General features: G+C 38.0%; 1 protein-coding gene across 2 annotated transcripts; it reads right to left on the bottom strand.

Moving 5' to 3' along the window:
- Positions 1 to 5,258: 5,258 nt before the first annotated feature.
- LOC103467226 (excitatory amino acid transporter 3-like) lies at positions 5,259 to 14,772 on the bottom strand. 2 transcript variants are annotated; one of them, XM_008413421.1, is made up of 14 exons: positions 14,666 to 14,772; positions 14,416 to 14,582; positions 12,825 to 12,965; positions 11,392 to 11,484; positions 9,631 to 9,748; positions 9,372 to 9,414; positions 9,235 to 9,288; positions 8,971 to 9,152; positions 8,726 to 8,836; positions 8,529 to 8,651; positions 8,189 to 8,380; positions 7,328 to 7,462; positions 7,117 to 7,238; positions 5,259 to 5,659 (listed from the first exon to the last, which is right to left on the bottom strand). In XM_008413421.1, the coding sequence occupies exons 2-14, from the start codon at positions 14,507 to 14,509 to the stop codon at positions 5,628 to 5,630; spliced, it is 1,440 nt and encodes a 479-aa protein (XP_008411643.1). In that variant the 5' UTR covers positions 14,510 to 14,582; positions 14,666 to 14,772; the 3' UTR covers positions 5,259 to 5,627. The 2 variants fall into 2 exon arrangements, with proteins under 2 accessions (XP_008411643.1, XP_017161101.1); XM_017305612.1 differs by having other exon boundaries at positions 14,416 to 14,751.
- Between the last annotated feature and the right edge of the window lie 833 nt (positions 14,773 to 15,605).

The following is a 15,605-nucleotide window of genomic DNA, read 5'->3' on the forward strand; positions in this document are numbered from 1 at the left end:
ATTGGACCAGAGGTCTTCAAAGTTGAGTGGGGGACCATTTAATCACTTCATAAGTGTGATCCAAAATGAGAGAGCTTAAGGCAAAAAGTCAGATGGGCCATCTCTCTCTCTCTCTCTCTCTCTCTCTCTCTCTCTCTCTCTCTCTGTGTGTGTATGTGTCAGTAGCCAGAATGATTTTTTTTCTTCATTGCGCTTCAGCTGAGCGCAGAAACCGAGGCCTGCCGCCACCGCCGCCTCTGCTTCTGCTGCCTTCTTGGCAAACAGAGAACTTCTTAAGCACTAAGCTGTAAATTTGCTTAATTTGACATGAGTCCGAGGGGAACAGGATCATTTTCTTTCAGGGGGAAAAAAGCCTGGCATATTGGCTGACAATAAGCTGAAATGGTCCAACATGGTGTTTCTGCCGCGTGACGACGGCTCGAACACAGAACAAGACGGCGTTCAAGAGAGCCGTAAAACCGTTTGAATCTGGCAGCGGCGCCCGGGTGACTCATTTTTATGTTAATGACGAGAAAGCCTCTCAGCTGTAATTTCCTACAGAAAAAAAAAAACTGACGACAAAGCGCCTCGGAGTGGTTCATCTGCTCGCAGACACGAGGACATAAGGAATTTAGAGAGCGCGTGTACGCACCGGGGTTAGACTACGTCAGCAGCTTCCTCCGGTTCTTGTGAAAAGCCTCATCTGTATCTCAAAATAGTGTTAAATTTTGTGGTTGGACATTGCAATAAAAGTTCCAAATGTTTCTCTGTTTTTGTTTTAGGTGAACGGTCAAAAATGAAGTTGAATCGAAAAGCAGCAGGTTTTGGTCATGGAAGTTAAAGCAAAACAGAAAGTATTTGCTGTACATGGGAGTCATTAAATAAGTTGTGGTAGAAACTTGAATCTCAAGCAGGAAACATTTAAAAGGAAATAGTTTGCTTTGAAAGGACAATGTAGTGGATTTAGTAAATAACCTGGAAGTCACTCCTTACAGTTGTAACCAGATATTCACACACACTGTATAAATAGAAACATGACTTGTGTTTTCTTGCTTTCTGACATTCAATCAGACCAAACTTTCCCAGTGTTTGGACCATTATGAGTACTACAATTATTTACATCCATCCATCCATTTTCTAACACCCTTGTCCCTCAGTGGGGTCGAGAGGGTTGCTGGTGCCCATCTCCAGCTAACGTCAGTTATTTACATGTATGTGTTAAATGTCAAAAATAATTTCACAGCTTTATTTCTTTAAATTCAGAAGTTTACATACATAAAAGGGTTTGTTTGTGTTATTATTATCGTTAGTTTGTGCATTTTATGTGAAAATATCTATTTTAAAGTAAGGTAAACAGCACTTTGCCAGGTATTACAGCACTTTTTGCTCTCTTTCATCATTTCATTTAGCTTTTAAAGTTCTGCACAGCCAGTAAAAATGAGACTAAGATGAAAAAATGTAAAAAAAAAAATTTTTTTTAAAACATTTAATGAGTAATGTGCTAAGTTTAACAATAATTGGGGGAGAAAGCAGCAATAATTCAGGTACATTAGTGTGCACTCTATTAAACTATCTAGTTTGCTAAAGAGCAGTCTTCCCTGCTGCAAGCCTTTCCAAATCCTATATCTTGATTGGATAACGTCTTTCCACTCTACTTGCAAAAGTTCTCCAAATCTATCCTCCAGAGTCCTTTTTGTTGGTGTAAACCAGGCTGGTCTGATCATTTCAGAAACTGTACTTGGGACTTTGATGCTCTTCGATGCACAACCATGCACTTGGCACAATCCATTTGTCTCCAAGAGAAAAAAAAAAAGTAAAACTTCATCAGTCTTTCCCTCAATCCCTCTGTATGAAGAAAAATGGAGAACAAGGGACTGGTTTTTGCCAGGCTAGTGGCCTACTGTATATCTACATCTAAAAGCATTAGTTTTTTATTTTTTATTTTTATCATGTATATTCAAAGTTAATAAGTGCCATTGTTAAAAGTCCAAAGAGCCACTTGTGGTTCAGGTTGCAGAAGCTTGGTCTGACTGAAACTTGATGACAAACTAAAGGTTCATAAAACAACGTTTGCACAGAGCTACCAAAGACGAGCTGTGGAAAAACTACCCTCATTTTCTCATTACTGAAGTTATTCAGATGGTTCTCCACTAGGCAAGATACTGACTTCACATCCTCTCCACAGAACCCCACTTTGAAAAATTCCCCTCCAGCACATAAATCACAAACACTGCAGTATGTAAAAACAGGGCCGTCCAGTCACCAAATCAAAGCATATAGCATGTAAATGCACCGCAGTCCGATTTATTTCTGTTGGATGACTTTTGGATATTGCGAGGCTCGGATCAACTTGACGACAGCCTTTAAAAAGACTCGTTTCAGTATCACAGCTGTGACCTTCATAAACCGGAGCGGGGCAACAGGTGGCCATCATGTGTGCGCTAATCTTCCACATTATGGTTGTTGATAACAGACACTGCACACCAGCGCTCAGTTAAAACTCAGTAATTTAATATGGAATACATCAGCAATGTGATATTTGTAGCATGGAAGAAGCAAAGGTTGGGGAGATTCTGCTGCTGCTAATAATAGTAAAAGTCTATCATTCACGTTGGGTTTCTGTTACCAGAAGAATTCAGAGTACCGCAGACCCTCCGAAACAAGACATCAGGGCGTCCATCGGGGGGAATTTAGGGATTACTTTTTTTTTTTATTTCGCTTGCTCTCCTCTTTCCACAAGCGTGAAAACAGTGATTGTATTTCGCCATGACAATCCCGTGCCAATTTGGAAGGACAAGGTCAAATGGGCAGTCTTTCAGGGTTTTTTTTAAAAGCCGTCTTTCACTGCACATCAGTGCCGGATGGTTGGAAATGTGTGTTTAGACAGCTGGAGGCTACAAAAGAAGAGAGCAACAGGACCTGTCAGGTGATTTATAAAACAATCAATACCATAAAAAACACACAGTATTCATTCACACTTTTGGAAAAAACACTGATCCAAACACGAGATCATACTGAGCAAAGCAATTAAATTTCGCACAGAGCAGGGAAAAGGCTGTTGTTCACTTATGTTTTTCTTGTTTTGTCGTGATTAAATATTTCAGATCTTCCAAAATAACCAAAAAGAAGTTCTCAAGTGATAATTTTTTTAAGGCAAAATGTACCTATCCAAATTGATCTGGTGCTGCGAGAAAAAATTATTTCCACCTAAAAATAACAACTAATTCTGCTTTGTGAAGTCTCATTAATTTTTACACAAAAGTTCTAATTCAGCCACATTTAAGGCTTTTTGACCTGTATAAGGTCAAAAGCATTGATGTATGTTTTAAAGATTACAAATGCAAGTGAGTTTGAGCTGAAGGTGACAGCCTGATGGTCAGATATTGAACAACTTGCTGTAAGTGTGGCCCAGCAGCCGTACCGTCACAGCACTACCTCTATATTTAAGTCTTTTTGAAATTGTCGCTACCTTTCCAGCACCTTCCTGCCTGTTACCAAGATGCTTTAGGTGCTTCCACTGTCGGGGCCTGTGATTAGTGTAATTTAAACAAATGTCAGCAGGCAGCACACCTGTTGCCCCCTGCATCGCCTGCAGAAGCAAACCCTCAGCAGGCTGACAGGCCTTTGCCGAGATAATCCAATCTGAGCACCAGCGTAGAACGAGGGAGTTCTGCAACCTGGATCTCCTCGTGTTCTCATGTCCACTCCCCCTCCATCCCCCCGGTGGCTCATTGTTCGACCATTCAGAAATATTAACCAGTCAGCTTCCACTCTTACACCTTCCTCTGCCTGCAAATAAGACGAGTCCAGATTTTGTTCATGTTCAAGAAGAGACTCTGCAACGAAGCCAGGGAAGATCCAGACACGGGCCACACCGGGCGGGCTGGGAGGGGTGTGTGTGTGTGTGTGATCCCACTTGATTGTTGAGTTTATATCGCCAGTGATGACAAAGTGCTTTATGACTTGTCATTGTTCACTTGGCCCTGGAGTTGAAGCCTTATACAGGCAAACCCCCTCCTCCAGTGACCTTGACTTGTCAAATGTTCTCATTTTCACCCAGAAGGAGCCCCGGTGCTCAGCAGCCACTCAGTTGGTGAAACGCTGCTTTTAGAGAAGAGCATTTAGATGTGATCTGCGCACACAAACACCACCGAGAGAGTGCTGAGGAAATTGGGATGTGGCACAAAAAAAAAAAAACACTTCTTGCCTTCAGTCTACTTGTATAGGTTTGTATATCATCAAAAACAGGAAGTGCTCTTGATACAGAAGTGTCCGGTCTCAATTTATATTCCAAACACTGGGGTTTACTGGAATAAAAAAATGCAATTCTTGTAAAAACATGAGGATTTACACTGTAGCAGCAACAGAGTAATGAATACCTTTAATCCACAAATTCTCTAGTGTGACCAATTACAGCAATTAAAATGAGAAATAGGATGCGGCTCCCCAAGACGTCTGCAAGCTGGGATCCAGAAGGTGTAGGAGAAAAGGCTTTAGTTTTCTACAGTCAAATTCAATCAAATTTTGCTTTTAAAGCTCTTAAAAAAAGAGCTACACAATATAACAATAGTGAATAAAAAATAAAAAGAGAATAAAGCCAAAAAATAATAATTCAAGATAAAAACGGAATCAACCAACCATGAAATCATCACTTAAATGGTACCAAAAGTAGTGAATAAATGAATCTTGAAAAATCTTTCCTTTTTGTGTCTAACATTTAACAATTAGCAGATCTGAGAGATCAGAAATATGTGTAAAGGTGCAAAAGCTCAGAGATTTATGTTGGGTCAAGACTTTTAAAAATGAAGAATAAATAAAGTAACTTTGAAACAGATTCTAAAACCGATCAGGAAAAGCTGAACAAAGTTAAAAAAATTTCTTTGGAAGTTCAAGATTTAACATTTCTATTACAAACTGGATACTTGTGAAATAAGTTTCTACACTTTATTTATAATTACAAGAGCCACATAGACACCTTGCTTCTGAACAAATTGCTATACAGCATAGATGGACAAACATACATATCACAGGGCATCGTGTGGTGCAGCGGTTAGAGCAGGCGCCTCATGTGGATAGGCTACATATATGTGGAAGTCCCAAGTTCAACTCCTTTCCTCAGTTCCTTTGCAGCACGTCTTTCCTCACTTCTCTCAACTCCCGTCTTTCGGATTACTGATAAATAAGAGGCACTAGTGCCAGAACAAAAAAACCAAAACAAATCTAAAAACACCCCAACACATTATATAAAATGATTGCAAAAATAAATAAACTTAAAAGAATTCTGCTCAAGTGCACGTTTATTGTTTCTTTAGTACCAAACAACATCTTATATAATGACAGAATGCTGAAGTTATCCAAAAGTACTGTAGTACTGTAAAATGCTATAAGTGCAAATGACAAAAACAATAAAACAAAAAAACCAAAAAAAAACAAACTTAAATATATATATTTTCCCCCCCAAACAAACCCAATATTGAAATAACTGTCAGCATGCTCATTTAAAATAACAGCAATACCATTACAAGGCAAAAACTTACAAAGGTGATAAATATGCTAATTGCAAAAAAATAGAAATGCTGAAGTCCATCTCTTCATCTTTACAACTGTCAACAATCGTGTCGTTGTTAAGGACTGCTAAGGGCTGCTGTTTAAGTAACGTCTTCTGGTGGCTTCCACGCTTCTGAACACAGACAAAAACACAAGACATCGATGAAGCTGTGTCAATAATAACCCATGGTGCATTTCTATGCTGGAAACTTAAACAAAGATGCTTATAGAATATATAAAATATTATTTATACATACATACACATATATACGTCTCTGGAAAAAATATAAAAAATAAGAGACCACTGCATTGAACCCCATTGAAAACCTCATAGTTATTCCACCAAGTGTTGATTTCTGAACTCTTCCTGAGTTAAAACATTAGTCTTGTTGTTTCTAAATGTATATGAACTTGTTTTCTTTGCATTATTTGCGGTCTGAAAGCACTGCATCTTTTTTGTAATTTTTTCATTTTCTGCAAATAAATACAAAATTTTTGCTTGGAATTTCCGAGACATGTTGTCAGTAGTTCATAGAATAAAATGACAATGTTTATTTTCCTCAAACATGTACCTATCATTTGAAGTGGTCTCCCAATTCTTTCCAGAGGCTTTATATATATATATATNCAAAAAACACAGCAGAATCTATATGCACTTTTCCTATGACAGCAGCACAACAAAGCAAAGTGTAATATATCCCAGAAAAAATATTGAATTTTTTTCCGGCTCATAAAATCATTTGTATCCTACCAGTGAAAATTTTCAAAATAAAACAAGTGACCCCCAGCTTGGCTTCTTAAAAAGAAATATAAAGAATTAAATATAAGTGAGTTCTCTGTAAAGCTCTTTAAAGGAACAGATCCAGAAGAGCTGACTCCCTTCAGCTGACATCCCTTCAAAGGGATGACTTTAAGTATCTTGAAGTCTTGTTCACAAAATAGGGAACAATGGAGTGGGAGATCAACAAGCATATCACAATCACACAGTGATGTGGGCGCTGCATCGATCTGTTGTGGTGATTTGGCAGTTGATCTTAGTTCCAACCCTCATCTATGGAGGCAGAAGCTCTGGGAAGTGACCGAAAGAACACAAGAAACTGAAATGAGTTTCACCACAGGGTGTCTGGGCTCTCCCTTAGAAATAGGGTGAGAAGCTCGGTCATCCGTCAGGGACTCGGAGCGGACTCACTCCGAGTCAATGTGTGGGAATCGATGCTTCTCACACATCGAAACAAGCCAGTTGGGGTGGCATCTGGTTGGGATCGCTCCTGGACGCCTCCCTGGTGAGGTGTTCCAGGGGGAAACCCAGAGAAAGACACACTCGAGGAACTGGCTTGGGAATATCCTGGGATTCTCCCGGAGGAGCTGGCCCAAGTAGCTGGTGAGAGGGAAGTCTGGGTCTCCCTGCTTAGGTTGCTGCCTCCATGACCCGACTCAGAGATAAGTGGAAAAAAATGGATGGATGATACTTCGGTTAAAATCTAACACTGCTGTAGATATTTCCACTACTTTAACAGAGTAACTTGTAAGTGTAACCAGTACACAGTGTAAGTACACAGTCATATGTGCAAAAAAACCCTGCAGTCTTACCTGGTAGATGCTCATAAGGCATCTCCTCCTCCATTTTTTTCAGTTCTCCTTCTGACACATTAGCAACAAGAAAGACACCAAAACAGTCGCTCATGATATTGACAGCGGCATTGAGGCGATCTCTGACAAGACATAAAAAAGAAAGAGTTTTTAAAACATTTTATATGTCTGACATCAGGTAAAAAAAAAAAAAATTTAGCTAAAAACTTACAGCAGCCATTCAATGGAGAGCAAAAGGGAGGCAGGTCTCACTGGAATCCCAGTGATGGTCAAAATGAAGAGGGTGGTCATCATTCCTGTAGCAGGGATTCCTGCCTCTCCAAGAGTGGCCACTGCCACTGTCACACTAAAGAGAAAAAGTGGAGGAGATCATAAAGACAAACCACTCTGAAATTGTATAAATCCAGTGTTCTTACGAGGGTGCTGGGGGGAAAACCTGTGAAACCTGTAAAACCGATGTGAATGAATGTGTCACAACTGAAATGTACCCTCGACAACGTGTTCTTTGCAGATGACACAATACTGTTTTCAAGCACCGACAGGGTTAAAACCAAGCCCACATCCAATGATAGTTAGCATCTCAAACATGAGGGCTGCACAGTGGCGTAGTTAGCAGCACTGTTGCCGTGCAGCAAGAAGGTTGTGAGTTTGAATCCCCAGGTTCTTTTCTGCATGGAGTTTGCATCTTCTCCCTGTGCATGTGTGGGTTCTCTCCAGTTACTCTGGCTTCCTCCTTCAGTTTGAAAACATTGATTCATCTCTCTAAATTCTCCCAAAGTGTGTGTGTTCATGATTGTTTGTCTCTGTGTGTTGCCCTGCGATGGGATTGGCAACCTGTTCATGGGGCACCCCACCTCTCGCCCATGGACAGTTAAACATAAGCACTACCACACCTGGTGACCCCACTTGGGGATAAGTGTGTAAGATAATGGATAGAGTTGAGATGATAGTCCCTGAAATGACACCTCTAGTGTTGAACACATGAAGCCTTGAAAAAGCCAAATGGACCAAAATTTCAGAGGAAGGTGTCGGACACATGATTGAATATGTGGAGGTCGGAATAGTAACTTACGCAATGCTGATGATGTTGGTCCAGTGCAACCTGGAGCCTGAGAGTTGAGCAATGAACAGGGCAGCGGACATCTCATAAAGGACCGTTCCATCCATATTGGCGTGGATCCCAATGAGCAGCATGAAGCGAGTTATTCTTTTGTTGATCCTCAGTCTATCTTCGCAACAGCTGAATGTCTCTGATGCCGCAAAACTTAAAGAGACACAGGCACAAGCCCTCTGCGTTGGACATTTAGAAATTCTTCCAACGTTGCTGCAACGTCGTCATTTGACACACACACATACACACACACAAAATGTGAATTTTAAATAAAAAGAAAAAAACACTGGAATTTTCCTACGAGCGTGAAACGAGCATCCCCCTTAGCAATGCAGGTGCAATCCCTGGAAAGATTGGGTATGGGTTCCTTCTCATACACACGAAGCAGATGAGTGGCAACACCAAAAAACCATGGATGAGAAGTCTATTAGACAGTATGTCAGTTTTAGTTTTACTTGACGAAACGAGTGAGAAACCAGCTGATGGAAGAGAACCTACCCAGTAACAATTACGGTGATGAACTTTCCAAGGCTAACAACAGTCTGCCAGTCGTCTGCAATGGTATGAACATAGCTTGCCATCATGAACATCACTGCAATGGGAAAATAGCTAGAAGGTCACAAAACAAGAAGAGAAAATCCTAATTCGGACCGATCACAATTTTCCTTCAACCTCAAATCCTTTGGTAAATTTCTTCTGTCCAAAACCAGTCATGAACAACAAAAGATGCTGTATTCACTTACATCATTATTATTTTCACCAAACTTTTGGAGACAATGTTGACGGTGTTGATGACCTCCAGGAAGGTTCCACCCACAGCTCCAATCTTCCTAATGCTCTTCCCAATGAAAACTGACACCACTATCAATCCGAGCATGTTAACTCCTCGCATGTTTTCGCCTACTAATTGCAAGTCTAGATTTTCCTATAAGAGAAGAAACTCAGTAAAAACATACAGCTAGATGCCAGCTTAGTGCCTCAATATTGCAGAAAAAAATTTTTTTCACCGTAAGGGTACCGTTGACCTCTTGTGGCTCCTTGAACACCTTCCTAGTCTTGTACTAAAACCAAATAGAGTTAAGTCATGAATATTTGATGGTCTGCTTAATGGAGCCTTCTAATTTCATAAGTGATTGAGACACACCTGTTTGTAGCTCAGCAGAATCAGATTGTGTGGAATGAGGTTTCTACACAGCAGAGCGACAAAAACATCATGAGAGGGAGGAACATAACTTTCGGTCCACTTTAAACATGTTTTTATGCAAACGGCAAGAGACACAGTCTCAGTATGTTCTAAATTATTGATGTAAAAGAGGCTGCTATAAAAAAATATCACACAAAAATAAAAATGACATTTTTTTTGTTAGAAAGAATCAGGCTACACACTTAGAATTTGCTTTCACCTTATTAGATCAGACAGGGCATCAATGGTGCTGTAGGCATCCTCATTTTCAGTACCGTCATCTGCTAGATCTGCATCTGCACTGATCCCTGGTTTGATCAGCATTGTCAGGGTGATTCCTATGAGACATGATCCAGAACAAGAGTTAAAGATGTTCAGTAAGAGTAAACGGACACTTGAAGGCTTAATAAAGCCTATTTTTATCGAGCTACAGTGACCATCTTTACGTAACAGAATTCCTAAGGGTTTCATAACAGAGAATGGCCACTTGAGAATTACTGTTTCAACAATTTACAACTTCTACCAGGCAGCAGTATAACTGTATTAATTTATTACTGGAGCAATAGAAGCCAAAGTCTGTCTGTCTGTCTGTCTGTCTGTCTGTCTGTCTGTCTGTCTGTCTATCAAGGACAATTTCAATAATCGATTTATCACAAGAATTGAAATAATCGTAATCACTAATTTAGTAAACAATTAATTGCTAACTAGAGTAAACGGGCTCAAATTCATTTGCTGAAAGAACAACATATTCAGAGAAGTTATTAAGCCATACAAAAATTGTACACATTTTGCATTTAACATACATTTACATATATACTGTATATAAAAACTTAGTCTGTAAATATGTTCTAGCCAGAATTCCTCAAGTGGAAAGGTTTTAGCTTGTTCTGGTTCAAATTGTGTAAAAAACCTCTTAGGCTAAGCACCTTTTGCTATTTATTTATTAATCGGTTAATCAAAAAAAAAAAAAAAAAAAAAGCTAAACAGATCAAGTATTTTGATAAACTCAAGCAGAAAGGGCTGAGCTTTTCACGTTGACACGTTTCTAAAAAAAATTTGAATTTTTTTTTGCTACAGAAGCATACTTTGCTACAAATTTTCATACTTTCAGTACAAAAAAGCTATGTTCCATCATTTTAGGCAATAAAATGTTTGGTTTCCTATTTAAACTGGTTATTGAATTATTTGTTTTGCTTGCTTCTTTTAATGTAAGCTTATCATATAAAATAAACTTGCGTAGATAGATTTTAAAAAAACAAAGAAACAGATTAATCAGTAAACACGTGGCTACAAGTGTCATTCTGTTGTCTCTTATCGCTTCCAACAGTCGCTAATTTTGACCACTACAGTGTGAACTAACTGCTAAAATCACCTACGCAGAAAGTGGCAGTAGTAGTAAAGCTCTTTGAACATGAACAAAGTTCATACTGAGGGTTTTTGTAACAGACCCTCAGCATGAGGGTTTCCATCTTATCTCACTCAGCTTCCTACCGTTGCAATTGCTTGTACGTTGTTGGATTAATGTTTTCTGGATTAAAAAAAAGATGTTAAGAGGTCTGGTGAACCACTGAAAGAGCACTTTTTTATTAATATAATTTTATTAATGTCTTATCTCAGCCTTTTTCTATTCCCCATGTTCTTGTTTTCCTAGTTATTCAGACCTGGAAAATGTTATAATCAGTGCCATACTTTTTCAGACTGCATAAATCAGTCAAATAAAATCGATAAAATAAAATCTATTTATAGGGGAACTTGGTGGGGAAGAGCAGGGTAGTTTAGGTATAGGAAATAATGGAGAAAGCTAATGGCTGGCTGTTTGTAATGTACTCTCAATGCACCCAAAGGTCCTTGATCAACAGAGCCCGGTCGCCCAGATAGCAAGTTGGAATTGAAATCCAGACAATACTGCATATGCAGTGAGAAAACAAATGCTCCTTTAAGAAATGAAAGAATTCATGTTGGTAAGCAACATTCCTCTTACCTATCACCAAAGACATTATTGTTGTAAAGATAAAGTATGTTAATGCACATCTAGTGATCTTTTTGGAGGGACTGAGAGTGGCACCAGCAATTCCTGTGGAAACAGCAAAAACATGGGTTGAGAAAGATTAACAATAAAATAATTCACATTAGGTAAACATACTGTTGTAACATGAGTAGCTAAGGAGAAAATTATTGATGTTAATCCTTCAAGGACATTTAAGTTAATCCTTCGGTCCTTACAACCCTAGTTTTAAAGTCCATAACAAAAACCTGCCTTAGAGAAGGCTAAATGACTCAAAATAAACACAATTACAAACACAGATTAAACGTATTCTGCTTTCTCATGCTGAAAGCAGTAAAATATGTGAATGAGGCAATTCAGCCTTCATGAATTGGAGATAATATTGACAGATAGAGATAAAGCTAACAGGAGAGATCAAAATGGATGTACAGCAGATTTAAAATGTGTTTTTATGTATATATGTGCATATATATTCCCCCAAAAAACTTGCCAAGCCTGGTGGTTGGGGCACCAAAGAGGTTCACCAGTGGGTCACTGTGTTTTTTTGTATTAAAAAGTGTTATGTTTACAGGAGATGTAAAAATATTACTGTGCAATTACGTTATTGGAAGCCATTGCTGATGATGCTTAAACACATAACTATAGTCTTAAAATCAATGAGCCAAAAAAATACAATTAAAAATAAATATACATTTTTTTGCACATCTTTTAAGTCCCAATTAAGTCATCAGCCACTGGATCTTAAAACAGCTTCAAACACTGGTCACATTTGGCACCTCATGTAAAAATGAACAAAGCAGCTGCTTAGGGCCCCCAGATCTTCAGGGCCCCCATAATTTTAACACAGACTGATCTATCGAGAATGTCAACGTTGGTAAATTTGATTTAATGATTTCAGCATAGACGAATTAAAATAAATAAAACATTGTGTAACATTTAAAGTTAAGATTTTAAGGAGCTGGCAAGTTTACATTGTCAAAGTGTAAAAACAATCTTCATAGCTCTTGGTTACCATAGCTACAATCTGATGCTGAGTTTTATCTTTGAGCTCAAAAAAGTATATTTGTGAATGCATATTTGTTATCTCAGCAGACTGTTGTCAGTAATTATGACAATAGTTTATTTTAAATGTCTGCAGTTTTCAATTGAAATATTTTTGTATTTTGTTGCATTTTTCCATTTTAATAAAATCTCAGCTACTTCTTTACAGAAAAATACAGTAAATTCTGTTTAATGACAGCAAGGTGCACACAAAATGATAAGAAAAAATAAATGCTGCAAGAATAATTCAGAAGCCTTTGCTGTATTTTGCAGTCAACTTAGTCGGTTATTACATTCTATGTTTGGAAACTTGGCCTTCAAAACTTGTGTGACAGCTGACAGCATTAGAGATCTCTCTTGTAACTTACCGAGTATCACATTTGTCATCAGCAGAGGGACAGTAACAAATTGCATCAGCCGGAAAAGAAATTCTCCGGGAATGCGAAGCCACGCTCTCTCGTACAATGTAAGAGTTGTAAAGGTCTTCAAAACCAAGCCAATAGCAACACCTTCAAAAGAGTAAAAGACGTTTTGGTATATATACATACACAGTTGAGGTCAAAATGATTAGCCCCCCCTGATGAAATTTTTATTATTTTTCTTTTAAATTTCTCAAGTGCTGTTAAACAGATCAATGATTTTTCAACACAGCAGTTCCAAACATCCTACTCTTTCTTTTGGATGCTAGAATTTATTTTCACCAAATTCTTTCACAAAACCAAAATCTAGCAAAGCTATTAGCTCCTCTGATGGCAGTGGTCAATGATGTATCTTCTTTGCTGGATAACAACATGCAGTTGTTTATTGTAGTTTGTAATAAGTCTTTGGCAAATATTTCATGCTACTTGAGATTTGATGATTTTCTCACAAAGACCCTGGTCTCCAGTGTGCCCTAAAGACTTTCAATGGAATTCAAGTCTGAGCTTTGTACAGGCCTGTAAATAATATTCAACTTGGTTTTCACCAGAAATGCTAGATAGTAAAATACATTGGAAAATGTCAAAGCAATGGCAGCTACATGGATTATTTCCCATTTACTTTACTTTGTAGATGTTTGATTTATGCTACATTTAAGTTATCTATGCATTTCACTAAATATTTCATTCAATGATTACCGTCAAATATCAGCTGAAGTGTGATTATATATATTTTTTTCATAATATATTCCTGTCATGGAATTTGTGCACCTTAAAAGAGTGAATTTACTCTTCATAAAGAAGGTAAAATATTATTCAGTTGAGTCTGAATAAACAGAGATAATAAAATATTTAAGGAGCCTGGTAGGATTTGTGTACGGCTGCTTTATGTGCATTTTGTATAAGTATTTAGCCAACATTTGACTTTCCCTCTTTATGAATGACACAAATAACTGATTCTAAATGTGCGTGTCCTTTTTTTTTTTCCATCAGCTTGGGCTCAAAATGACAGAAATGGACTTAAATGAAGACATGAAATTTATCGTAATGTGATCATAGTCTGTCAAGTACATAAGTCTTACTTTTTGAACTGAATTTGTGATTTAAATTACCTTTCTGAAACTATAATTTACTCGGATGGAACGATATTCTTCGAAGGACAAAAACAGCCAGGTACACACACGGCTGCTAGATTTAAAATAAGTAAATAAACATCACTGGGTTGCCTTGACAACAAAATATGGAGTTTAGCTTCAGCCAACAAACGGTTCTCCCAACGTTAGTTTCTGTTGAAGCGGGTACGCTAGTATTGTCTAGCTTGTACTCTTCAGCTAAGCAAAAGTCTATAAATAAAAGTATTTATAGACTTTAAAGTAAAATAAAGATTTTACTTATGACGTGTAGTACGCAGCGAACACAAAAATAAAAAATATATAATTTTTTAAAAAGTTAAACATGTTGTCATAGCAGAACACTGTTGTCAACACTAGGTTCAAGATATGTGTTGCCTTTTTCATGTTGCATAGCATAAACACATACTTACCCACAACAACAGCCGATAGAGTCACAAATGTCAACGCATTCCTTGTGTTAAAACAACTCCGAATGCACCTCCTGCTCCAGTCTCTGGTAGACATTTCTTCAGCGGTCCAACAGATTTCATTGACATTAGCAAGTTAGCATCCACCGCTAGTCTACGACTGGTTTACCCTCGCAAATTACATGAAGCAAATTAGTCAAATACTACTAAAGAAGACTTTTAAACAGCAGAGACGAGACAAATACAAACTTACTACGGTAAATGAAGTTCAGTGGAGCACGATGACTAAGCAGTTGACTAACAGCTTTTAGTTATTCCCTATTCAGTTTAAAAAAAAGAACCTCGATCATTCTAAATGATGCACCTTTTTTAAACCTAAACACTTAACAGAAAACTAATCTAGCAAATCAACAGCGCAAAAGTCTCGAGTCTCTTCGTTCTTAAAGTTGGCTTCAAGAGAGCCAACTCTCTTGAAGCCAACTTCATGAGGTTTCAGCCAGTTAAAACGTTTTGAGATATTTGTTAATCTAATTTTACATGTATTCTAATCTGATCACAAATTTTCCAAAATTGTTTTGGTCTACTCATCTGTGTACTAATTTATTTGATTGCACTTAGTTTTATTTTTTTTTTCAACTTGTGTTTTATTTGGTGGTTCATATTCTCAAATGTCTTGGAAATTTTGAATACAGTATCAGAATAATAAAAAAGTATTTTTTAATACGTTTCACTATTTGTCAGTGAAACGTATGTGATTATATGCACTTACACGATATGAGCATATGCACTTAATACTTAGTCGATGTTCCTTTTTGCATGAATTGGTGCATCGGAGCAGCATTGAGTTGAGTGGTTCTGTCAGATTGCTTTGTCCTTCAGTTCATCTGCATTGTTGGGTCTGGTGTGTTGCAGTTTCCTAACCATAGATTCTCTGTGAGGTTAAGGTGAGTTTGTTGCCCACTCCAGCACAGTGATGCCTCTGTCATTTAAGCAGATATGGATAGATTAGGTGGTGCGGGTAGGTGCTGGAAAGTGTAAGTCTTGACAGCGGAGGGGAATCCGAGGAGCTCTAAATTTTCCTGGTAGATTCCTGCCTTGAGTTTGGTCTTGATAAAAACACGGTAAACCGACACCAGTAAATAACATGGCTCCCCAGATTAACATAGACTGTGGAAAGTTCACACTTGATCTCA

Source organism: Poecilia reticulata, linkage group LG7, assembly GCF_000633615.1.
Source record: "Poecilia reticulata strain Guanapo linkage group LG7, Guppy_female_1.0+MT, whole genome shotgun sequence".
NCBI lineage: Eukaryota > Metazoa > Chordata > Actinopteri > Cyprinodontiformes > Poeciliidae > Poecilia > Poecilia reticulata.